The 25,831-nt window shown below is 36.5% G+C and overlaps 5 protein-coding genes across 5 annotated transcripts; 1 reads left to right on the top strand and 4 right to left on the bottom strand.

The window, feature by feature from the left end:
* Nucleotides 1–1,494: 1,494 nt before the first annotated feature.
* LOC18016811 (L-ascorbate oxidase) lies at nt 1,495–5,822 on the bottom strand. The gene is made up of 5 exons (XM_006400618.2): nt 5,516–5,822; nt 4,774–4,866; nt 4,479–4,691; nt 3,932–4,126; nt 1,495–2,682 (listed from the first exon to the last, which is right to left on the bottom strand). The coding sequence occupies exons 1-5, from the start codon at nt 5,762–5,764 to the stop codon at nt 1,720–1,722; spliced, it is 1,713 nt and encodes a 570-aa protein (XP_006400681.1). The 5' UTR covers nt 5,765–5,822; the 3' UTR covers nt 1,495–1,719.
* Nucleotides 5,823–7,193: 1,371 nt separating this feature from the next.
* LOC18016810 (L-ascorbate oxidase) lies at nt 7,194–10,386 on the bottom strand. The gene is made up of 4 exons (XM_006400617.2): nt 10,041–10,386; nt 9,153–9,245; nt 8,666–9,067; nt 7,194–8,276 (listed from the first exon to the last, which is right to left on the bottom strand). The coding sequence occupies exons 1-4, from the start codon at nt 10,302–10,304 to the stop codon at nt 7,305–7,307; spliced, it is 1,731 nt and encodes a 576-aa protein (XP_006400680.1). The 5' UTR covers nt 10,305–10,386; the 3' UTR covers nt 7,194–7,304.
* A 1,770-nt stretch (nt 10,387–12,156) lies between these two features.
* On the bottom strand, nt 12,157–15,015 carry LOC18016809 (leucine-rich repeat protein 1). Its single transcript, XM_006400616.2, has 6 exons — nt 14,595–15,015; nt 13,594–13,665; nt 13,270–13,413; nt 13,021–13,092; nt 12,802–12,873; nt 12,157–12,585 (listed from the first exon to the last, which is right to left on the bottom strand). Exons 1-6 carry the CDS (start codon nt 14,816–14,818, stop codon nt 12,513–12,515), a joined length of 657 nt encoding a protein of 218 aa, XP_006400679.1. The 5' UTR covers nt 14,819–15,015; the 3' UTR covers nt 12,157–12,512.
* Nucleotides 15,016–17,352: 2,337 nt separating this feature from the next.
* Nucleotides 17,353–22,344, top strand: LOC18016808. Its single transcript, XM_006400615.1, has 18 exons — nt 17,353–17,487; nt 17,737–17,811; nt 17,900–18,015; nt 18,096–18,210; nt 18,329–18,457; nt 18,549–18,596; nt 18,735–18,910; nt 18,998–19,194; nt 19,271–19,563; nt 19,649–19,798; nt 19,909–20,367; nt 20,450–20,596; nt 20,675–20,744; nt 20,967–21,094; nt 21,180–21,386; nt 21,497–21,634; nt 21,737–21,865; nt 21,994–22,344. The coding sequence occupies exons 1-18, from the start codon at nt 17,353–17,355 to the stop codon at nt 22,342–22,344; spliced, it is 3,063 nt and encodes a 1,020-aa protein (XP_006400678.1).
* A 268-nt stretch (nt 22,345–22,612) lies between these two features.
* Nucleotides 22,613–24,688, bottom strand: LOC18016806. The gene is made up of 3 exons (XM_006400614.2): nt 24,318–24,688; nt 23,185–23,512; nt 22,613–23,056 (listed from the first exon to the last, which is right to left on the bottom strand). The coding sequence occupies exons 1-3, from the start codon at nt 24,463–24,465 to the stop codon at nt 22,855–22,857; spliced, it is 678 nt and encodes a 225-aa protein (XP_006400677.1). The 5' UTR covers nt 24,466–24,688; the 3' UTR covers nt 22,613–22,854.
* Nucleotides 24,689–25,831: the final 1,143 nt, after the last annotated feature.

Here is a 25,831-nt window from a genome sequence, read left to right as displayed (position 1 = left end):
CAACTTAAACATCTCGTGTTCTTTAAATCAAGAAAGCCTTTACTTAATATTTGTAATTCGCAGTCAGTATTCTATTTATATCCGTTTCAGAAAACAAGGACTGAAATACAATTTTCAGATTGTTAGAACGTTGGTTAAATTCTTACTTGAGATTTTGTAGTTACTGTAGTCAACATTTTATATTTGCTATTAAAAAGAAAAATTGAAATAAAGTTTCGTATTTTACAAAGGGTTAGAGAATCTTCGACCAAAAAAAGTTTGAATCAAAATTATTTTGTAAAATTGGCGCCGTGCTAACAAGGGATATCTATGAATTGTCGGATTCTCATAGCAAGATGTAAGTTCTAAACAAATTAGTTAATAAATCATGGAAGGTTGACCCCCAATTATAGATGATATATACTAAATTATATAACTGTTTGTATCCTGGTCAAAGGGCTAGATGAGAGAGAGTTGGTAATGAAACAGGTCATATTTTGGTTTATTTTATGGTTATCCTTTAGAAAAGTCAACTAACTATCTACATATCATATTTGATTTAAGTAGAAAGGAAACACGGTATATATAGTTGTACGGTATGGCCTTGATTCAAATCAAATAAAACAATTGCAGCATGATGTTATTAACTTGTATATGTTTAGCATAATACTATAATGTTTTATTCGGTAAAATGTGAGAGGTGCAATGAATAGAACCAATAGGAAAGTAAACAAATGCCACGGAAGCACGTTTCCGTCGCCAGCAGTGATTTTTATAAACTGTCTGAAACGTGTTTCCCGGGATTTTTTGTCGGCTAGTCCACAATTATTGGAGCTCTCGTCGTTTTCTTAGTATATAGGAGTATTAACTTGAGCAATGGTTTTATTAATAATATAGTAATCTGAAATATGCAACCATCTATGTTACACCTTAACCAACTAACGACCACTCGTAAATTGTTTTATAACCTCCTTGTTTTGGCCTATATGCCTTAGTGGCCATATGTGTTCGAATGGTCACCAAAAACTCATTATCGGTATGATATGTTCTTTTTTCGCTTTGTTATATAGTGAACATTAATGATTCATTCGTAATGTCAGTTTACCAAAAACAAGTTATATTTCTGCAATCATGAAATACTAGTAGTTATGCTTATGTAAAGCTTTCTTTCGTAGCTTATTAATATGTTCTCTACTGTCCACGCCTCATCTCCTCTTGACGTCAGTCTTTTTTATTGGCTCGAATTTGTTTGACTACATATGTTGGTTTCAAAATTTACTTGTTTTGACGTATGACTGTATGAGTTGTTAATATAACAATGATTTCGTATTTGTGAGACGTTATGAAATTATGAGATATTTGATCTCAAGAATAGTAGTGAACAGTTTCACAGAACATTGTGATTATCGAATCGTGAGACATGATGGGTTTTTTTGTTTGTTCACTATCGAAAGTGTATATCTAATTGTTGTCATGGAATGTCCTTTGTTCTTTGTTCTTAGCAAGGCCCAAGCCATATTACAACTGTATCACTATAAACAGTGTATTACATTTATCAAAATGAAACAACATTAACTTTACCAATATCATTCAAACCGGATCAGAATAACCACAATAACCGACTAATCAACTATACCAATAACAGAAACAAATCCTCGGTTTACAACACACAACACAACCAAAACAAAGGCAGCTCAAATTTCCCGCCACAAGACAAATAAAATTACTGAATGCAACCCATTAATGGCGGTACCGGTTAAATAAGAATTGTTTGGTTAAACCGCAACCCAGCGCCTCATCAGGTATTTTACCGATCCGGTTTAATCCCTCAGCGAAAACCACACCCATACCCATATGCAAATGCGGTTCGATGTGGCAGTGAAAAAACCAAACCCCAGGATTGTCCGTTACGAATCTTAACGCCGTCCATCCATACGGGTATAACGCCACCGTATTCTTTAACGGCGGATTCTTCAGATTATACGTCTTCTCGTCGATTCCAGGTCTGAATTTCCCTTCGCCGTAACCCAAAATCCAGAAATCGTGGCCGTGTAGATGCCACGGATGTATCTCGCTGGCGTTTGCGTTTAAGCCGTTGGCGTTTTGAAGAATCACGTCGACGGTTACGTTGAACGGGAAAGCGTAAATCCCGTTTCCTTGCTTTGTGCTATTATATCGCGGCGGATTCATGATGTCGTAATCCATCGGGAAAGTCGTCGGCGGCGATTTCCAGTTGAATCCGCGTTTCAATTTGTACTTGACGGATCCGAGATATGGCGTTCCCGGAACCGCAAGAGAGACGTTGTTGATAGCCCACTTGGTGGATCCATCGATCAGATTCTGAGTGTTGAGGAGGATCAATCGTTTTTTGAATTTCCTCGGCGGCGACGGAGATCCCATCGCTGCGAATATCTTCTTCGAGAAATTCTTGCTCCGTTCGAAATCGTTCCATTGCGGAGTCACCGGCGGCGGAGAGGAAGGGGGTTTGGAGGAAGGGGCAGTTACGTAATTTAAAACAGTGAGTGCCGGAGGTGTGTTGGGTTTCCGGCCGCGGACGCCGACGGAGATCCAGTAGTTCTGGGAAGGGTCTTGGTCGGTGGTGAGGAGAACAGAGTAGCTCTCGCCGGAATATATATCGATATCGTCGGTGACGAACGGCGTAATGTAGTTTCCGTCGGCCTCTACCACCACTAGCTTGTGTCCCTGCACGTGTAAAAACCAACACACGTGTGATCGACAACGTTTTTTTTTTTCTTTTGAATAACAATATACTCTTGGACCGATACGTAGGCCTTGTAAATGGGCCCATATACCATAACTTAAAGAAGATCTCTATTTTTTTTTTTTTTAAGATTTTTTTAAAAAATTGATCTCGTAAAAGTCAAAACTCAAAAGGGATACAAAACGCTTAATTCGAAAGATTATAAAGGAATTTGGGAAACAGAAATGAAAATTATTCTTTCGAACTTCTACCTTTTTTGTTTTGTTACTGTAAAAACTATTAAGTTGATAGTTGATACTATTAAGTTGTGTCTTGAAAAACTATAAAATCGAAAAATTACTTTGAAAATGAAATATCCGTAGACGAGGAGATAAGACGAACGACAGCTTTTTCGAGTAATTAGCAGAATTGAATGGAACATGAGTTGGGTGGGTGTCAAAGGTCAATACCCAAATTGATCGAGACCACTCTAACCAGAATCCCTCTCTCTACGGAACGATTAGAATGCACACATCTCTATATAAATATAATATTTATATATACGTAGATATTTATTGGGTGTCCAAAAAAAAAAGTTTGTAGACCATGCATACACCGTAATAATAATATAATTGTATTATTTTTCCCAATGGGCCTAGGGAATAGAAAAGAGAATCTAAAGGACCTACACCATCACTCTGTAGTCAAAAGTACCAACTCATATAAATACTCTGAAACTATCAACATTATTTAAGATGGCCTGCCATTCTCTTTTTAATTTCTTTAGCTTCCTTTATATATAATTATTATGGTTACTAGTTTGTCATCTTTCTCTAAATGAAGAAATCGCCACACTATGTTACTTATTTTGTGTGTGACTAAATGGTCATATTTATTGACGACTTCCAGCCAGAAAAAGGGTTTAGGGTTTGGAATTGCCAAATGACCATGACCCATACTGAAAACCATTTAATTTTCTTTTCTTGTCAACGTATATAAAAATATATAGTATTATTTTGGTTAGAAATCGGTCATATTTTTAAAACCAAAAACAAAAAAAAAATCGACTATATGACTCATATTTTTACATAGCTAAATCGATCATATGACTCATATTTTTACATAGCTAAAATCGATCATACGATCATATGAATCATATTTTTAAAAATCGTTGGTTTTTCTAAAGATTTTTCTTTAATGAATTATGAAAAGCAAAAAAAAAAAAGAAGAAAGAACATTAATAATTAGAACCTGAACAGCCAAGTTGAGGGAGGCAAGAGCGGTGGAGCTGGCGAGTCTGATTCGGTAAGTCTTGTTAGGCTCGACGTGTAGTCTCTCTGGTGCGCACTGATCACCTTCTTTAAACTTGCACATAGGTAACGTTGTGTTGCTATATTGCGCCGCCAATGAACAATTGAATTGTCCCCTCCCATTTATCAATATGCTCTTCAATTTTTTTCAGACAATATATTAAAGAGCGAATCAGGAACAGATAAAAAAGTCTGATTTCACATTTGACTATGAAAAAAGGTTGATACTAAATAAAAAAACTCAGTGGCCAATCTAATCACACCACATTGAAGAAGATACGTAAAATGATTTATTCATATTAGAAAAGTAGCTTTAGAATTTGCTTTGAATAAAAGAAATAAAGAAAGCCAATATTATTGCTCGTGTCTATGCTCTAATCTAAATCAATCTCCACTATTAAAAAAGGGAGAATATGGACCTTATTTATTTGTTTTTAAAGCAGAAAAAGTAAGAGTTGTTTGAAATAAATAAAAAAAACAAACCGTACCTGAGCTTCACCGATCCAGCGCATAGGTCGGGAAGAGAGACCGAGTTCTTGAGAGAGAATACTCTCATGCCACCAATCGCTTAGTAAAAGATTAAACTCTCCATCGTATCTCAATGGCTCTCTCTTTCCTTTCGCCACGTCGATTATCAACGATCCGTATAGTCCCGCCGATCTCTGCATACCGTAGTGTCCATGGTACACGTGTGTTCCCGGCTGCACCGTATCATTTTCCACAAATAACATTATACATTTGGCTCTCTCTTCCCATTTTAATATCTTATCTTAAGAAAATTACCTTGTCAACAATGAATTTGTAGGTAAAAGTCTCGCCAGGGTTTATTGCACATTGTGTTATTCCCGCTGCTCCATCAGCCCATGGACTTCCCAACTATTCACAACAACAACAAAAAACGCAATTGATTAATTCATTATTGTTTTTATATGGATTTTAGCGAGTTGCATGTAAAAGAGCACAAGATATAGAGTATAGTGTCACAAGTGAGAATTAATCCCTGTTTTAAACGGAATCTCCTAGAAATATGTACTAAGCTTAATTATTACTTTCTATGATAATTTTTAAAAATAAATAGAGTCCATAGGAAGAAACCAACATCCGAAGGAAGAGTCGTAAATGTAGTGATTTTTTTCTACAGAAGAGACAGAGTCAGTCATGAATGGCATGTGCTTCGAAACCATTATTTCTGCATCTTTACCCATTTTCTTTATTCTTTATCCTCTCACGACAAACCAATTACTAATATTTATCTATATACTGTCGAAACAATTATTTGATGCTTAATTAAGATCAGAATTAACGAGTTAATATGGTGAGCAGAGTGATGATCACTCAGTGTCTCCATTAATCCTCTAGTGTTTAAAAACAGTTTCTTCTTTAAAAAGTGACATATACGAGGAAAAAAATGGGTGATTTGTTTTTTTAATATAAATTATACATGTAAAGAACATCATCTATTGAGATTAATCTACTTAGTGTAGATTTCATAGTTAATAGAAGAAAGAGAAAAAAGGTAGAGAACCTGACGAATTCCATGCCAATGGATGACAAGGCCTTCGGTGGCGAGTTTGTTGGTTAAGTGGACGACGATGGTGTCTCCGGCGACGGCACGTATGGTGGGGCCAGGAAACTGACCGTTAATGGCCATGACCATGCCTTCTTTGCAGTCGGGCCACCCGAACTTGTACTCAACCTCCCAATCATACTCTCTCACGGCGGCAGACGCCGTGTGAGCCAAGATAGCCACCACCACTATCCACCACACACCCATTATTGGCTCATGTGTATATATGATGATGTTTGGTCATTGCAGAAGTATATATAGAGGAAGAGAGAGAGGCAGAGGTAATGGGCAAAACCATCGATTGGGTTTTTTGGTCAAAAGTGATATCTCTTTTTTTTTTTTTTGGAGGGGTTTTTTAGTTTGGTCACAAGATTGATGGACATAATTACGATCGTGTAAACAATCGAAATATCTAAAGAAGATTTGGAAGGGTAGGTGATCTCATGATACATGTTTTTAGCGGTGATCCGTTGAATTTTTCTTAGAAGATTAGATCACGATCACAATCTTTATAATGCCAACTATATCAAGCTCACCTATTGGTAGGTTTTGAACATGTAATGCCAGTAAAGTTAATTAATCACAAAAAGGCATATATTTTAGGTAGATGTCAAAATTAAATCTCCTTCTTTCTTGTGTATATTATTTTATATATTAGAATCGATCATATTATATATTTGCCAACACCCAACATATTTTATCGTGTCAAATTAAAAGAAATTATAGAACTCTACACCCACGCTTCACGTCTATAAGTTGTTTACAATGACATTGGTCTTTCTCCTTTAACCTTTCCCTTTTCCGCTTTTCCCGACCTCATCTCAGCGCAAATGTTGACAAATAGTTCAATTTCTGAATTTTTTTTACTAGTTTTGAATTTAAATCTACAAAACATAAACGATAAAAATATGTAGTCTAACGGTTTAAACTTATAAATTAATGTGGTTATTATGTCAATTCACATTCAACTCTTATAAAGTGTTTGAAATGTGGAAATGATGATAAAAAGGGTAAATTGACGAAAGCTCGACGAAAAAACTGGCGAAACCTACTAACAAATTAATCAAATAAATTATAGTAATATACTTTTTTTCTTTTGGAGTACCTTTTTCCTTGGTGATCTGGGAAGCAATGGTTACCACCCTGTATCTCGAATTTGGATGGTCTCATTGGGACACCACAATGATTCGTGGAGTAGACTATCTTTAAGACACTCTGTATTCTTATCTTTCTCATTAAAGTTCTTTTTATTCCGTGTTAAATACTTCTGGCGACCTATACTAATCTTAGTCGGTTCAGAAGTTTGCATGTTCATACAAATTTATAATACTTGTGAAGATCTCACTTAGCGAATTGGGTGTATCATCAAATGAGTGTTAAATTCAATAGGTCGTATGTGTAAAGTTGTTGACAAATTAAAACTCATTCCTGAGACACAACAGATTTCTATACTTTTTATTTATAAGTATGAAAATTTAAGATCCCCAATAAGTTATCTTAATCAGTGTTTTAAGAGCTCTTAAATCAATTACAGAAATAAGAGATGATCCTAAGTCGATAAGAGAATACATTTTTCTTTGATCTTTCGAAATGGTCTCTTTGTGATTTCTTTGTTAAATAATCACTAATGTTTTCCAATCGAGTTGATAAAAAGCCTGAATTAAAACGTTATGTTTGTCCAGAAAATTATTTAACAACCGTATGAGGTAAAAAAAAAACACATACATACACAAATACATCCAACAAACTAACGGCGACCCCGGTTCATGAGCCATTTCATGGTTAACCCACAACCGAGCGCTTCGTTCGGTATATCCATCTCACGGATCCGGTCCACTCCCTCAGCGAAAACCGCACCCATACCCATATGCAAATGCGGTTCAATGTGACAATGAAAAAACCAAACCCCAGGATTATCCGTCACGAATCTTAACGCCGTCCATCCAAAAGGATACAGAGCAACCGTATTCCGTAACGGCGGATTCTCCAGATTATACGTCTTCTCGTCGATTCCAGGTCTGAATTTCCCTTCGCCGTAACCCAAAACCCAGAAATCGTGACCGTGAAGATGCCACGGATGTATCTCGCTGATTTTCCCTTTCAATACGTTCGCGTTCTGGAGAATCACGTCGACGACGATTCCCGCCGGAAAACTGTAGATCCCGCTTCCCTTCGTGGTGTTGGGATTCACCGGCGGTTTCATGATGTCGTAGTCCTTAACGAACGACTTTCCCGGCGATTTCATCAATTCGTAAGCCGATTTGAAACCGTATCTGATGGATCCGAGATACGGCGTCGCCGGAACGGACAAGGAGACGTTGTTGATTGCCCATTTCGTGTGGTTATCGATTAGATTCTGGGTGTTGAGGAGGATGAGCTGGTCGTCTGATTTCTTCGGCGGCGGTGGATATCCTTTTGCGGCGAAGAATTTCTTCGAGAAGCTTTTGCTCCGATCGTAGTCGTCCCACCGTGGAGTCACCGGCGGAGGATGAGTTGGGCCTTCGGAGTCAGGGGTGTCTACGTAATTTAAGACGGTGAGTGCCTGAGTAGTGTTTGGTCTCCGGCCACGAACGCCGACGGAGATCCAGTATTTCTTGGAAGGAGATGGGTGAGTTCTTAGAAGAACGGAGTAGGTCTCGCCGGAATAGATGTCGATGTCGTTGACGGTGAACGGCGCGACGTAGTTGCCGTCGGCTTCAACGACCTCTAGTTGGTGTCCCTGCACGTGCGCAATCACAACCACACGTGTGACATTAAGTACATATGTTTTTTTTTTTTTTTCTCAAGTTTATCAAACATATGCACCTAAAGTGAAATAAATATTCAAGTACAAGGGAAAAGTCCCCTCGGGGTCCGATAAAATTCAAGTACAACAAGCACAATCTTCCACGTTGATACTAATGTCATGAAAATATAGTTTGTCAAAGTAATTTTTTTTTATAAAGTTTCGATTACTTAAAATAAAAAAAGAAGAAAATTTCTCTTTTTACTGGAATTTATAGTCCAAAAATATTCCAAATCAATGATAACATTCATTTGCTTTATAAACAAAGTATGATACACCTAAGTTTAAATTTCTTAAGGAAATTAGTAAGGGAAGTGACTTACTTCGACGGCTAAGTTGAGGGAAGCAAGAGCAGTGGTGCTAGCGATGCGAAGACGATAGACTCTGTTTGGCTCGACCCTTAGCGTTTCAGGTGCGCATTGATCGTCTTTTTGAAACGTGCACTGTCTCACACCTCCTCCTTTGTTAAGATAAGCAGCTAGTGAACAATTGAACTGTCCTCTTCCGTTGATCAACAGAGACTGAGGTTCACCGATCCAACGCATAGGCCTCGAAGAAAGAGCGAGTTCTTGCGTGTGGGTGCTTTGGTGCCACCAGTCACTGAGCAACAAATTAAACTCTCCATCGTAACGTAACCTCTCCTTGGAAGATCTCACTATCAGCATTCCGTATAGTCCCGCCGATCTCTGCATCCCGTAGTGTCCATGGTAAAAATGTGTTCCCGCCTGCACCACCATATTGTTATTCATCAAATTTTATTTTATTTTATTTTTTGTTGTAAAAAGATAAAAAGAAGAAAAGGGTTTATACCTTATCGACGGTGAAATTGTAAGTGAAAGTCTCGCCAGGGGTAATAGCACATTGTGTCACACCCGCTGCTCCATCTGCCCATGGAGTCCCAATCTATTTCCATATTCACAATTCAATTTTTTTTTTTTTTGTATTATTTATCAGATTCTTGTCAATTTAATTATACTAATTCTGTAACACAGGATAATGGTTTTGACTCAATTTAATTATACTAATTCTGTAACACAGGATAATGGTTTTGACTGGTCGGTAACGCCTTAAAATTGTTTGTTATATACTCCTTCCGTTTCATAATAAGTGTTGTTTTAGATTTTATTTTTTGTTTTAAAAAGAGTGTCATTCTGCATTTTCAATGTAACTTTTTACTCTTATTTCCTGTTTTATCCTTCATTTAAAAATAATATTTTTTGTAATTAAATGTTATAAAAATATATTAATTAAGGGTATATTTGTATATTTTATTAATTTCTTAATCTGTGTGAAATATGTCAGAATAACACTTATTATGAAACGGAAGGAGTACAAAAGTAACAAACCAAAGTTTTCGCTATTTCTTACATCTGATAATACAGAACTAAAAATGCAAGCATCCTAACTACCTCAAACGGTAGCCAAAAAAAATAAAAATAAACACTACCAACTACTAGACCACCATTGATCCGGCGGCTAGAGTTGTATTTTTGTTTTCTTCAAATTTTGCCGAAATTTTGTAATAAATGAAAAAGCGCGATTTCTTAAAAAAAAAAATTCATTGGTAAAATAAAACACGTGGAATCGCACCATTATACAGGTTACCAGTGAACAAGAATAGAAATAAGCTTGATGTCATTTATATATATTTTTTATTTTTGTATATGATAGGAAAGAAAAGTAGAGCAAATTAAGAACCTGACGTATGCCGTGCCAATGGATGACAACACCTTCCGTGGACAGTTTGTTGGTGACGTGGATGATAACGGTATCTCCGGCGACGGCATCTATCGTCGGCCCCGGAAACTTGCCGTTGATGGCCATAACGATGCCTTCTTTACAATCCGGCCACCAGAACTTATACTCAACCTCCCATTTTAATACTATAACTCCGGCCGATGCCGAGTGAACCGCCACTACAACAACCGTTACTAGCCACCACACATTTATAGCCATGGACATGTTTGTAGTTGTTTTTGTGTGGAATTATAAAATAGGATGTGTTAGTGTATGAAATAGGCTATGTACATATTTATGTAGAAAGGGGATCGTTGTTTCAAGAAAAAAATTCAAAAAATTAGCAGAAAAATACAAAGTAGTTTTCTTTATTGATTTTGTTTCTGTGTTCGAAAAGGCTGTTTTATTTGTGGATGTTATAGTGGTTGAAGTTGAAAATTTTACATCCTGCAAAAGAGAAAAAGAAAGACGACAAGGTCAATGGGACCATATTGTATCTTGTGGCAGTTTGGTATGGAAGACACTGGAGTGATGCAATTGGTTTCATCATTTTCACGTTATTTATTTGAAAATAACGTTCAGTCCAATAATGGAGATCTAAAGGATTGAAATCATTTCAAAATTAAACGAGCTAAGTATACATGTAATCTTGCATAAAATTATGTATTTTTTTTGTTGGGGTAAAGATGCACAAAATAATTTACAAAATAATTATACTCTATTTGTGATTATTTGTTACTTCACTTCAGGTCTGCAGAGCTATTCTTGGTTATGAAATTGCTTCTTTTTCTTTGTATATATATATATATATATATATATATATATATATAGAAAAAATAGTCTGTTTTTAATAAGATGTTGCTGAACTAAAAGAAAGAAATTGACAAGTGTCTTTCTCTGAGAAAAACTGCTGCAGCTGAGGTCAATGAATGGAATCCTATAGAAATGCATCAGAATTCAGAAAAATGGAGTTTATACTCTCATCCATCAAGGCAATAATAAATAGTTCACATCATTATTTTATGAGATTTAACTATTTAAGTTATTTTTTCTTCCATCAATAATAATAATAGTTTAGTGGAAAATAAAATAAAATTATAGTATTTAATATTTTGTGAGAAACATATGACAATAGTTTCTGTTTTCTTTCGTCGGTCGGTTTGCATCCAGAATAAAATAGAAGAACAATTGATCTAAAATAATAATGTGATTTATGTTCTTTTCAATTTTACAATAAGGAAAACATGCTTATAAATCACTGGTCCCAAACACTGGTGAGTAACCAACCATTGGAGATATTAATCACATGTTTTTTTATATAAGCCACAGATTCCTCAAGTGGCTATAAACAGTTCCCCCAAAATAGGGTTGTTTACTATAAACGCAACGTGAGCTAAGCTTAGTCATCATCGCAACTTGAAAAATGATGTACACAATTAGTCTACTCATAAATATTACTTTATGCAAGTCTATAGTAAACCTTCAGAACTACCTCTACATGACACTCAATAACTCTTTAATGTAGTGTGGTACAAATTGTTGTTTACAATGTATACATCTGAATTTTTTTTAACACCAATCATAATTCAGTTCATTTTTTAAAATAACAAAACTTTTACATCCTTTTTTTGTTTCTTAATTTTGTAGATTATAATAGTTCATAGATCATTAATATGCATCAACAGCCTACACTGAGATACGAAAATGTAACCCGAATCTGTATCCATACGCATTATGGATGAGTAATAATCTAGTGGTTATATTTAGATTATCATCATCTCAACTTTTTAAAGTTGCAAATTACTCCTATAATTTTGCCCATGAATTTTGTAGTGGAGTGTTAGCCGCCTAGCCGGTACACTGACTTCACGACCCTACGCAGGACACTAAATGCCTACAAACATAATTGTTTTATCTTATTTTTGAAATTTTGTCGATCCCACATGTCCCTAATAAAGGACTGCAATTTTGCAATTTATATGATTTGTCTGTAAAGCATTGATGATGATTCTTCGTAGATAAGATGGACGGTTATAAATAGAAATCAAACATCACTTGTGGAATCGAATTGAAAATGATAACAATCAAGTACCCAAATGCATATATTTTTTTTTGCTTTATATGACAGATCTTACATAAGTGTTAATGCAGACAAAGGCAAACGACTTGCTACCAATACAAATGTTACTTCTCAGAATCACACAACTAACGTTACAATACGCAAAAGGCGCATGTACGGATTTTACATACACAGAACTCACTCAGTCTATTGGCGATCCGAGACGGAAGATTACTGATTCGATTCATCTTTTTTTTTAACTAGTACATATATACTTATTACATAATAGATGTGATATTTTGAAAAAAGTGGTGAAAGTGTTCTTACAAGGTCACCCCCCCCATTTCTTCTTTTCAGGTTTTGCCAGTTGTTTTTCAGGTGCAGTTGGTGTCATAGCTTGCAAGACCGAGTAATTCCGGCCCCTCCAATCGCGGGTTGTTCTCAAAACTGGACACAATGTTTCGAGTTGTTAGGAACAAATGCTCATATATATGCATTATCAGTTTATATAAAACATCCAATTCAATCGGTATCCGTCACATAGACTACGTAAAAGTGCAAAGACGCTTTGCTTCACACTCATTCCTCGCGAGAAAATATGTAATATGCAGAATGCAGGAGAACCATTATCAAGAAACTTGTTGGAAACCGAAAAAAACTTACTTCTGAAGAGGAATGTGTCCAAACGGTCCTTTTGTTGGGATTGTTCCACACAAGTCATTGCTAGAGACATCACTGAGAAGGATTACAGAGGATATGGTTTAAGTACGAGCATGAAGTCATCAGGTTGGATATAAAGGCTTTCAAAGACTGATGATTCAGAAAACAGTAGCTGAGCGTTTAGCAAACAATGCACTACAAAAATGGGTAAGATGAACTTACACAACTTTAAGGCTTGGGATTGCTGTGAGTTCTCTAGGGATTGGACCGGTCAATCGGTTGTCATTAAGCCGTCTGCCACATTAAACAGTTTCTTAGAGAGACAGGGTAAGAAGAGACAGCGTAAGGAGAATCAAGTATTGAAGCTAATCACATGATGATGGAACACCTTTCAGAATTTTTGAAGTACTGAAGCTAAATAAATGTGTATACTTTTCGGTGTGTCCATGTCAGAATTTTAGAACAACTTACAGAAAGACCAGAGACTTCAACTTTCCCAGAGAAGTAGGAACTTTCCCAGTAAGATTGTTGTTGTACAGATCCAAGCTGATGAGATTCTTCAGATTTCCAAGTTCAGAAGGTATAGTTCCTTGGATGTTGTTTTTGTACAGCTCCCTGCGTCAATTACAGAACAATTAAAAAGTTAATCTACATTGACTATTACGTAATCAATTTCATAAGTGGGTGCTTTAGGTGCACTATATGGTATGTAACTTTAACTCCACTATCTAATTTATCACAGCTGGCATTGAATTTTTTTTAGAAAAAGTACAAGCCAAATGAGTGATGACATACAAATACTGTAAATGTTCGAGCTTTCCAAGCTCAGGTGCAAGATGTCCAGAAAGGTTTGAATTACCCAAATCCCTGCAAAAAAAAAAAAGTAGAATCAGAGATACACTCTAAGAGCAAAATACCAATCTTTAGAAGAAAGAGAATACTAAGACTACAAGAGATAATAAGCATTCTTTTCAGATACTCAAGAAGTCGTTCTCGATTCATCAAAACAGTTCTGAGAGATAACTGGATGTAATCAATTACAAAGAATCCACGACTCTTCTAAAAAGCGTAAGAACTCACAAAGTAGGGACTAAAAGGTAATCTAAACCAGTAAAAAAGCATTGAGAAAATCATAACGTACAAGCAAATTCAAACTGCTCAATAGATGGAATAACTATTGGGGATTCTTTCAAAACATTTAACGAATCCAATGACTAGAGAGATCTACACTGTGCAAAATATGGGAGCTTTAGACTCCCCTTTTCAAACTGGAAAGTTAATCAAGAAAGGGTTTTTTTTCTTTAAACTGCCGTACTCTGCATTTGAAGCTGCGAAAAGGACGAGATCTGAAATAGTCTCATGAACCTTAAAGAAACGAAATTAAAGTTACCTCAATTTCACAAAGATGTGTTTCCAGGGGCAAAGGAAAGCTGAATCATGACAACATACACTAAATCCCCATTTGACTTAACAACAGCTAAAGAGTACTAGGAATAATCAAAGCAATTTTCAATCATATATGTTCGTGAAATCTTATTCAATTACTAGCATATTTAATTTACAGTATTTCCATAAGAAATATTTGGTTTTTTTCTTCTCCATCTCAATCTCTAAGAAGTAATAACAATTATGGTCAAGTTCGATTTATGTCTCAGCTTCCTAAAAATAGAGGTTCAATTCCAAAGAGAGACGGTCAGTTCCGAGAAATATGGACTGTATCAATAGAATCTCCATAGATTCTTGACGAATCAACTTGTCGAAAGAGGAGCTAAGAGGAAGGAAAAAGAGGATCTTACACTCGAGTGACGCGGTTGTCTTGGTTACAGGTGACATGGAACCAGGTACAAGGATTAACAAGAGTCGGATCCCAGCTCTGGAGCACATGGTCTGGATCCGATAAGCTCCGGCGAAGAGCGTAAAGAGCGTCTCCTTCGGAATTTGCCTCCACCAGGTGAATCAAAGCTAAGGTTAGGGCTAGCGAAGCTGCGATGAGCTCCCACCGACAGTTTCGGGACGCCATGTGAGCTACCGGAGGATAAAGAGAGAGAGAAATCGAGTAGTGGGGAAGAGAAATTAGGGTTTCGTTGCCCTCTTCTTCTCTTTGTTCAAAGTTGAAGAAATCGATTTATGCCAATGGCGTGGGAAATGACGGAGAAATACTATTTTTCCAGCTCTCTCTTTTTTTTTTTCCTTACTTTTTTCTTTTACAATTAATTTTCTAAATTCCTTGTCTTTTTGTATTATTTTTTTTTTGACTTTTTGTTTTCTATAATCTTTTTTATTCGGTTACAGTGAATGTACAAAACATGCCAAGAGATAAATACAGAACCCACTCTCAATGATTTAGGTTGGCGAGCCAAAAATTAGAAAACATATTATAAGTTTTTATAAGATATATGTTGTATATTAGATGTAACTGTAGCGTAGTAATTTATACGAACACCAATACCACTATCCGAGTTTTAAAGAATGTGGACGACACAAAAAAAAGAATGTGGTACATCTAAAAGAAAAATGTGGTACCAGTGAAAAAAAAATATCAGAGAATCGAGTTATAATACAAACTGCATTTGAAAATAAAAAATTACACAGTTTTTTTAGAAAAAGAAAGAAGAGTATATTGGATTGTACTTTCAATGCGAGCTGTACTCTCCACCATCTATGAGAGAATATGTCCACCATATAAATTAATTTTAGTTTCAGGAACTTTCAAATATTATACAAATTTAGATAATGATTCTAAATTTCATTCTTAGAACTGGAGAATACAAATAGAAAAATGTACGTTTAAATTTACATTTAAATTTAAGTAAATTGTATACTGATTTATGTGTTTCGTACTACGAACTGAATCAAAACTAGTCTTTTGAATTTTGTTGTTGTCAACAGTTAAGCGTTGATTTTCAGAGGAAAAAAATGGAAAGTCTTCTAACTTTTAAATTTGGTTTGAAAAGTCTTCTGGTAATTACTCGTAGTTGGTCAAAGACGTAAAGATGCGTTAGTCAAAATTGGAGACTAGAGAGCTCACGCGGTGACAAACAGTGCTTCTTTGTGCACACACTATTCTTGTGTTACCATGGAAATATCTAAATATGTGATATCCACTTTTGTTTAGTTTGGTACGAATTATTTATGATCTGATGGAATATGAGTTTCTTGCACTAACAGAGAAAAGAGTTAAGTACAACTAAAGAGATTAAGATTTTACGAAAAGTCAATGAGATTCGATTCTGAAGATGGAATCTGATCCGACAAACACATAACACTTAAATGTCGGAATAATAGCAACTCCACTCGTCCTAGGGTAGATGACAAAATTAAAACTAATAAAGGGTAGAAAGTAGTAGAAACTGTCTTTTCGACTAAAAATGGAATTTAAGAACAACCGAATAACGCTCATCAAATATGAATGCTTTCGACCAATTGCTAGCGATTCCAAAGGCGCACAAAACAAAGGTAGTGCAACATTATTCCGGAAAGTAATCTTAGCTAGATTGTTTAACAATCGATCCCCAACTAAAGATTCTCCACCACAATTTTCATGAAAGTCTTGATAGGTTTATCAAGGTGCGTATGCGTATGGTGGTTCTTGAATAAGAGGCCCAAATATTTGTAAGCGTCGAAATAAAGCTCTAATCAGTTAACCGGATAAAGTTGAGTGAAACGGGCTTTTGTGGGCCTGGCCGAGAAATCCTTATGGAACATCCCTAACCACCTTCATTCGCGACCGATTAGAGAAGGCCATATGATCTGATCGGAAATTTAGTTGAAGTTTTACACTTATCTACTCATGAGAAACCCGCTAATATGTTGGAGTATGATTCGAAGTCTTTAATTTCTATAAACTACGTAAATCATTTGAACAGAAATGATCCAGAGTCAGCCCCTATGGTTAATTGAGGTCATTAGAGCGGCTAATTGTTTCTTGGGGAGGAAGAAAGCTTCAAATTTTGTTTTAGGGGTTAGAAGATTGAGAGGATGTGATTGATTGTATTTAGGACCCAAAAATAGTCCCCTTTATTCACTCACGTTCCCTCTCTCTCTCTCTCTCCAATTATCATTCAACATGCATCGTTTCTTTTCAACATCCTCTGCATCAATCAGTACATGTAAACACAAACATGACAAGTTCAGGCGTCTCACTAACAAAAACGTCCAATTAATTTTTATTATTTAAAATGATATAGTGTATCTTTCTTTAATACTCCTCCTATCAAATCATTATTGCCAAAAATTACAAAAATAGTAAAAAAAAAAAAGAGAAAGAAAGAGATTCAAAAACTTGGTTTTGAAAAAATATATGAAAGTCCCCGCATTTATCTCATCTTTAACGAAACAGCTCCTCGAATCTCCTCTCTTCTTCTTCTTCCTCATCTATTTCTATTTCGCTTCTCTCGATTCCCTCTTCCGATGGATCTCTGTTTTGATCCTTGGTTATACCGATCTAACTCCTTCGCTTCCTCTGTTTGAATCCGTACATTTCACGATCTACGCTTCCACTATGTCTCTGTAAATATCGTTTCCTTCTTCGAAATCTTTTGTTGGAGGAGAAAAATGGGTGTAGTTTCTAGAACGGTTTTCCCCGTCTGCGAAAGCCTCTGTTGCTTTTGTCCGGCTCTGCGCGCCAGATCGAGACATCCCGTCAAGAGATATAAACATCTTCTCGCTGATATCTTCCCTCGATCCCTGGTTTGCTCTCTTACGTCTTCTCCTTTGAATCTACCATTCTCGCATCTCTGCAAATACGATCCCTTTTGTATAACGATAGCCTAAACTTGTGTTATTATACAACACAAAATTTCATTGAATTAAGTCAAGATTAGTTTTTTATACATTATGGAAGCTTTTTAGTCCACTTTGCACATAAAGTGTTCTGCTTTTTGACTCTGTGAGAATTTCTCATACGTTTTGCTACTAATTATGATCCAACCTCTGCAGGATGAGCAACCTAATGATAGAAAAATCAGTAAACTATGTGAATATGCTGCGAAAAACCCTCTTCGTATTCCTAAGGTGAATTCCACTTAATAAATTCCTTTCCTTTAACATTCTATGGTACTGGGATTTACTTAAAGCAATGATTCCATTATACTGTTTACAGATTACAACCTCTCTTGAACAAAGGTGTTACAGGGAATTGAGAACGGAGCAATTTCACTCTGTAAAGATTGTAATGTGTATCTACAAGAAGCTCTTGGTTTCCTGTAACGAACAAATGTATGCTCTGTTTTCTTATTCAACATTATATACTTCCTTAAGATAACTTCGGGCTTTCCTTAATAGATTATGTCTTACAGGTCGTTGTTTGCTAGTAGCTACCTTGGCCTCATTCATATTCTTCTAGATCAGTCCAGACATGATGAGATGCGCGTTTTAGGTTGTGAAGCTCTCTATGATTTTGTTACCAACCAGGTGCATATATAACTCTTGTCATTTTTACTTACCTTGATAGATTTCCTGTCTTATAATAGACAAAATCAGAGATTGGAGCTTCAAAGTCTGATAATGTCTGTCACTGTTTTTTTTTCAGACAGAGGGCACATACATGTTTAACTTAGATGCGTTGATCCCAAAAATCTGTCCTTTAGCTCATGAATTGGGAGAAGAAGAAAGGACAACAAATTTGTGTTCTGCTGGGCTCCAAGCTCTCGCATCCTTGGTAGTCTTATAAGTCTCTTTGTTTAATCCATTTGAATTGTTATCTTTAGCATTGAATATGACATGAGTTACAATCACTGGATTTTCCACAGGTTTGGTTCATGGGAGAATTTTCACATATCTCAGTGGAATTTGACAATGTAAGTTTGCTTGGAAGCGTGTATACGAAACCTATAATGCTTTTAATTTCAACTCAATCATAAGTTGTGACCTATTCACATGGATCTTTAGCATGTTGAATCATTTCCCCTCCGTTTCTTTGTTTCTCTTCTTTACAGGTCGTCTCTGTTGTCTTAGAAAATTATGGAGGCCTCATTCAATCTTCCACTGCTACGGTAAATCAAGAAAACAAGATTTCTTCTATTGATAAAGAACTTTCTCCCGCAGAAGCTGAATCAAGGATTGCTTCTTGGACAAGAATCGTGGATGACAGAGGCAAGGCAATTGTATCTGTGTAAATCCTTCTACTCAAGCTTTAGTTTGGCATGCTTGTTTTCTTTATGTATATCCGGTTATCTTTTACTGATTAAAGAAGGTGCAGGGAGGATGCTAAAAGCCCCAAGTTTTGGTCGAGGGTTTGTCTGCATAATCTGGCAAAGTTAGCAAAGGAAGCTACAACTGTGCGGCGTGTCCTCGAGTCACTCTTCCGCTACTTTGATTTCAATGAAGTTTGGTCCACTGAGCATGGTCTTGCTTTATATGTTTTACAGGACGTTCAGTTGTTGATAGAACGATCTGGTTCGTATTGTCTCCATATGGTTTATTGCTTTTGGAATTTCTTTTCACTACTAATAGCGTGAGTAATTGATGACAGGGCAAAACACACACTTCTTGTTGTCTATCCTGATCAAGCATCTTGATCACAAGAATGTTCTAAAGAAGCCTAGAATGCAACTGGACATAGTTTATGTTGCTACTGCACTTGCCCAACAGACAAAAGTTCTGCCATCCGTGGCAATAATTGGTGCGTTAAGTGATATGATTAGGCATCTGAGGAAGAGCATTCATTGTTCATTAGATGATTCGAATCTTGGGAATGAGATGATCCAATATAATCTCAAGTTCGAAACTGCAGTTGAACAATGCCTTGTGCAATTATCTCAGAAGGTAACTTATATTAGCCCTAGTAAGCTAGACAGTCTTTGTTGAAAGGGCTTGGTAACAGTAAACTGATAATCTCTCTGAAATGTAGGTAGGAGATGCAGGTCCTATCCTTGACATAATGGCTGTCATGTTAGAAAGCATGTCGAATATTACAGTCATGGCAAGAACCCTAATCGCCGCTGTTTTTCGCACAGCACAAATTATCGCAGCTATACCAAATCTATCATATGAAAACAAGGCAAGATGCTTAAACCTTGAAGTTTCTATATCTCTGTTTTTTTTTTCTCCAAACATGTAACCAAACCTGCTTGGGAATAAGAAGATAGATAACATGCAACCTTCTCACAGGCTTTTCCAGATGCACTATTCCATCAACTGCTTCAAGCTATGGTCTGTGTTGACCATGAATCGAGGATGGGGGCCCACCGTATATTTTCTGTTGTTCTGGTCCCATCATCTGTTTGTCCAAATTCAGTTCCAAAGTCTAGAAGGCCTGCTGATATGCAGAGGACATTGTCAAGAACCGTGTCTGTGTTTTCTTCTTCAGCTGCACTATTTAGAAAACTGAAGGTGGACTCAGATGATTCTGTGGATGGTAATGCAAAGATTGAGAGAGTTTCAACACTTAGTAGGTCACAGTCAAAATTCACAAGAGGTGAAAGTTTTGACGACGAGGAGCCGAAGAACAATACTAGCTCAGTATTGAGCCGGTTAAAGTCAAGTTACAACAGAACTCAGAGTGTGAAAAGGAACCCCTCATTAATGATATCAGATCAGAATTCTTCAGGAGGTTCACCAGATAAACCAGTATGTTTCACATTTTTGGGCTTATATATCATTTATCATTTTCTTATAATTGGTTTCAGTGCCTTCTAACTGATACTTTCAGGTGATACCTCTAAGACTAAGCAGCCACCAGATTTGCCTTTTGCTTTCGTCGATTTGGGTGCAGTCCTTGTCTCCTCACAACATGCCACAAAATTATGAGGCCATAGCTAATACATATAGTTTAGTACTTCTATTTGGACGGACTAAGGTATAATAGTACAAAGTACTTACACTGCATTACTATTTCACAATAGAAGTTTCTCATGTTCTTATAAATTTTGTGTAGAACTCCAGCAATGAGGTATTGGTCTGGAGCTTTCAGCTAGCATTTTCTTTGCGGAATCTGTCACTTGGAGGTATAGTCCCCTGCAGATAAAATTTGTAGACCATCGCTTGACAGTCTTTTCGAGTTTAATAAGAAACAAAACAGATTGCTTGTGTACGTTTTGCTTGCAATATTGAGGAATTAAGCATTGTTCTAAAATTAACAATATATACTTACCTCATGTAGATGTTCAAGAAAGTATTGCTCTTCTTCTTGTCTTCACAGAATATTTTTTTTCTGTTGCCAATTTTAGGACCATTGCAGCCATCACGGCGTAGATCCCTCTTTACTCTGGCTACATCTATGATAATTTTCTCAGCGAGAGCCTTCAACATCCCTCCTCTTGTTAATAGCGCCAAAACCGCACTACAAGAAAAAACGGTATTCAAAAGATTAACTAAGTTCTTGCTCTGCCTCTGTTCTATTGTATATAAAGCTTTAATAAAATATATTTCTTGCATATCAGGTAGACCCGTTTCTTCAATTGGTGGAAGATTGCAAGCTAGATGCTGTTTTCTATGGACAGGAAGAGCAACCAGCAAAGAATTATGGATCAAAAGAAGACGATGATGACGCCTTAAATTCACTTGTGGCTATAGAAGAAACTACACAGAATCAACCTCGAGAATATTACGCTACCATGATAATGAAGTTTCTGGGAAAACTATCAGATGTACTCTTCAAAATGCTCATCATTTCTCTTTATAATGATGATGGACTGTACATGAGTTGACTACTTAATTAACTGTGCTTAATTAACTGTGTTGATGGTTGAATTTGCAGCAAGATTCGTCTTCTATAAAAGAGCAGCTAGTTTCAGATTTTATACCTATCGACGGTTGTCCAGTTGGAACGCAGTTGACAGAATCTCCAGTTCAAGTTTACCGTTCTGAAGAAAAAAACAACAAACCTCGAGAAAATGTATGTAATGTATCCATTTTATTGTGCTTTGATTTCTGAAAATGTAAGTTCTTATTAGTTTAACGTGAACATGTTTCCTTTCTACCTTTTTTTTTCCCGCAGGCTGAAACTCAATTGCTTATAACGGAGAATGATGCAATGGCGAGTCCTCCAGAAGATCAGCTTGGTCTTGACACACAACCTAATGCCAAAACTGCGTTTCTTCTGAGCATCGATGAACTTCTAAATGCAGTGAGTTCTCTCTTCTTCTTCTTTTGTTTTCCATGTAGACGCAAACGCATAAAATGTTTTCGAAAACAATGGAGTTATATTATCAGTGAGAGAAAGAGAATCAGACTGAGATGAAAATGCGTGTGCAGGTGTCTCAGACAACAGCACAATTAGGAAGATACTCAGTGTCTGACCCACCAGACATGACATACACAGAAATGGCAGGACATTGCGAGGCTCTTCTCATGGGGAAGCAAGAGAAGATGTCTTTCATGTCTGCAAAAAGCAACAAATTCAGCAACCAAACCAAGGAAACTACTGCTTTGCCTTGTGGTGGGAACCCGTTTGTGGATCAGAGAAACTCGTTGGAGATGATGGGATTAAGTGCACCGGCGGCTTCAAATATGTGCGTCACAGAGTATCAAAACCATCCTCCTTTCTTCAATCCTCCTGCCTCTACTCCTTTCGACAACTTCCTTAAACCCGTTGGTTCCTCCTGATCTTACCATTATACATATTATTTTTATAGAACGCGAATAATTTATCCAGGTAAGTTGTTTGCCTGAATAATACTTCTTTTTCTTTTCTTGGAGTGAATGAAGATTTGTTCCTTCAAGATTTCTTAGATTAGCTTCTACTTTATTGTCAACCATATTTGTAGTTAAAGTCGACCACTACAAAATCTCTATCTTCTTACTCTGTCACTTGATTGATCTAAAACATATGCACATTTAGAGCTTAAGATGTAAAATATTTTCAAGACAACTATTTTATACAAGGTTCAAAAAACCCAACTTTAACGATTTCAACAAAACAATTACAAAGTCATGCAATAACTACAATAGACCTGCAAAGAGTTGTTCTATTAGAGAAAAATTAATGCTGCCATATGTTTCTTCACGTGCAACGGAGAGCGTTACAACTAGTTATAGACATACAACGCAAAAGACCTTAAGCCGCTCTACAACACAAACAGACATGACGGGCAAAAAAGGGACTCGGAAGCGTCTCTAGAGAGTGATGATTTTCCTGTGGAGTTGATGTGCTTCATGACCACCATGGTCATGATCATGGAAGAGAAGGGTTAAGATACCTACCAGACACAGGACCGAACCCACCAGTAGTTTGTCGTATCGCTCCACCCAGTGAAACTTCAGCTGGCTTGCACCATAAAACGATAGAGCCACTAGCGATGTCATCACCAATATGGTGCTGCCCAAAAGATATCAAATCATACCATGTCAAATCATATTTAGTTGCCATAAGATTGAAACAAATGGATATACTGTATGTTTATTGGAGCACAAAACATGAGACAAAAACAGTAGTATTCGTCTCACCTGATCAGCAGAACTATGATGGCGAGAACCATCATCGGCTTAGAATTTCCAACAGCGAGGAAAACCGGGAGAGTCGTGGCACAAGGAGATAATGCAGGAACAAGGACAAGGCCAGCAACAGCCATTTTCTCCATAGGTTGGTTATGAGAATGAGTATGACCACCTTTACCAGCTAAGAAGAGCAAGACATAGCTTCCACCAAGAATCACAAGCAAAAGGGAAGCAAGTTTGTGAACAGTCTCTTCACCCGCGATTGTATTTGCCATTGTGATCGCTGTTATACCAAGAAGGGACGTGGATATGACATGCAGGACTGCTCCAAATGCAGCTGAAAAATTATTGACAAAATAAACAGAAAAGTGTATGTGAGTATATATACAACAAAAACCAAACAGAAATATAAACAGTGAATCATGTACTTGAGTTTGGGAAGGGCAATAGTTCAATGATATTTCTTTAGACAAAAGAAGAATGTGATCAGAACAAAAAACCGGTCAACCTGACTTCAATATATGGTTTTAAAATTCCAAGCCAGTTCTTTGACCCCATGTAAAGTGACAATGGAAGCTATAAACATCAAGACCTTCCCCAAAACAAGGCACATTCTCACTCAGAAAAATGAATGAGGTTGCTTAGGCCACATCAGATGTTCGTCCATCTTTCTTTATACCCAAAGAGTTGAAAATTTCCATCAGGTTATGTCATGTACTTTCTATATATATATGTACATACCTGCGCGACATTATTAATATTATTTATATCTTCATACATTGACACATTGTGAATGGAGAGAATTGATCTATGCTCAGTAATTTATTGAAAGCCTAATCCCAGGTTATCAATTCAAGCTAGTTCCCGCTACTCTCATTTCAGAATGAGACCCATCAGGATCTCACATCAATAAAGGGCTTCAGATTCAGTCAACTCACCATCAATATCCATTAACTAGAGCATTTGAAGCAGCAGTTGAATCATTCATGCCTTGATTCCTAACTATCTAATTTATATAGCTTAACTGGACTCACATCGAAATGTAGAACAATTGGAAATTCCAGAAACATGAAACGCGCATCACTTTCAATTATATATAAAAAAAAAAAATTCTGAAAGAATAACAAATAATCGAAACATACTGACGAAGAGGGTTCTAGAAAGCGTCCATTTCTGCGCGCGTCCAACGATGGAGAAAGGTAACCAGTGCGTCGGAATAAACGAATGAAGGAGCGACACGGTGGCTATGCCTCCGATCGTCGACAGATCCTCCGCGGTAAAAGTGTCCATTCTTCTTCTCTCGGGTAAAAAAAATAAAACCGTAAATCGAAAAAAAAGATCTGCGAATTGCAAGTGGAAAGAACAGTAGCTCGATCTGAAGAGTCTCCTATAAATGAATCAGAACGGGGATTTACATTTGAATGGAATCCTCTCGGGTTTCATGGGGAATACGATCTGAGGAAGACAAACTCGAGAACCAAATCAGTGAGACCGGGTAATCGGATCGTATGACGGGTCAGATCCCGGGTTTCTAATTTTAAAAAGGACTCGATCCAACCGAACCAACCAAAAAACTGATTCGAACCGGAGTGAACCATTCTGATGGGTTCAAATTTTATCATTAAAGATGAAAAATACACACTGATGAGAAATCAATTGGACATGTAGCTAACAATATATAATCAAGGAATCCTTATTCTTCCCACTCTAGAATTATTGCAATAAACCATGCCAGTACATATTTGTGATTAGTGAGCAAACCGTTACTCTTGTATTATTTTAGTGTGTATAAAGGATAAACCAAGACGTATATAAAGGGTTCTTTGATTCTTACAGATCAGTGCCAGGACCCTGTCTACTAACCAACATCCTGATTCAAATATGTTTTCTTTTTCGCTTTTCTTTCTACCAATATACTGGTTTTGAAAGAAGGGAAAACCTCTCTTGGTTCAAATCTGAAAAAACTTATAACCATGTAATCTCAATATAATGTACGAGTCTAATGCATATCTTGTAAAAAAATATTTTATGATAAATTTTGTCAAAATATACAAATACATCAAACATGTAATTGGAGTCTTTATGCTTATAAAATTTTTGGAGGATTTATTTTTTAATGATTCAATAATTTGTATGGTTTAATAGTGTGATGAGTAATCAAAATCTTATGATCAAAATTAATACATAATTCTTTTTCTTTTTGCTTTTAGCCTTATAAATTTCAGGACCTGTTGTCAAATCAGCTTAACATTTATACACAAACTATCGCAACAAATATTTTCCACACGTCAGTCCAGTATCATCGCAGCAATGATTCAGATTTCCTCATACTCTGTGCAACCCAAACCATGTTGTCTTTATGCACAAATCTTCGCAAAAAGTATTTTCCACACGCCAGTCCAAGTGTCATTGCTGCAGTATCTCTCAATATTTGCAAAGTCAGCTCATATATCTCTACTGTTTGGTATTCTTCACTAGACCAGTTTCCAAATAAATCATAAGAAAACCGAATAACTTTGTAGTCTCCTCTATCACGATATCCAATCACATAACAATCCATGGACTTGTAAAAGCTTTTTGGCGTTATCCATTGAAGTCTTCTCTAAAATGGATTCCAAATACCGAACTTGTATCCTAAAACTTGCCTGAATCAAAA

The sequence above is a fragment of the Eutrema salsugineum genome, unplaced genomic scaffold, assembly GCF_000478725.1.
Source record: "Eutrema salsugineum unplaced genomic scaffold, Eutsalg1_0 scaffold_2, whole genome shotgun sequence".
Taxonomy (NCBI): Eukaryota; Viridiplantae; Streptophyta; class Magnoliopsida; order Brassicales; family Brassicaceae; genus Eutrema; species Eutrema salsugineum.
This window is presented reverse-complemented; position numbering and strand designations above follow the sequence as displayed.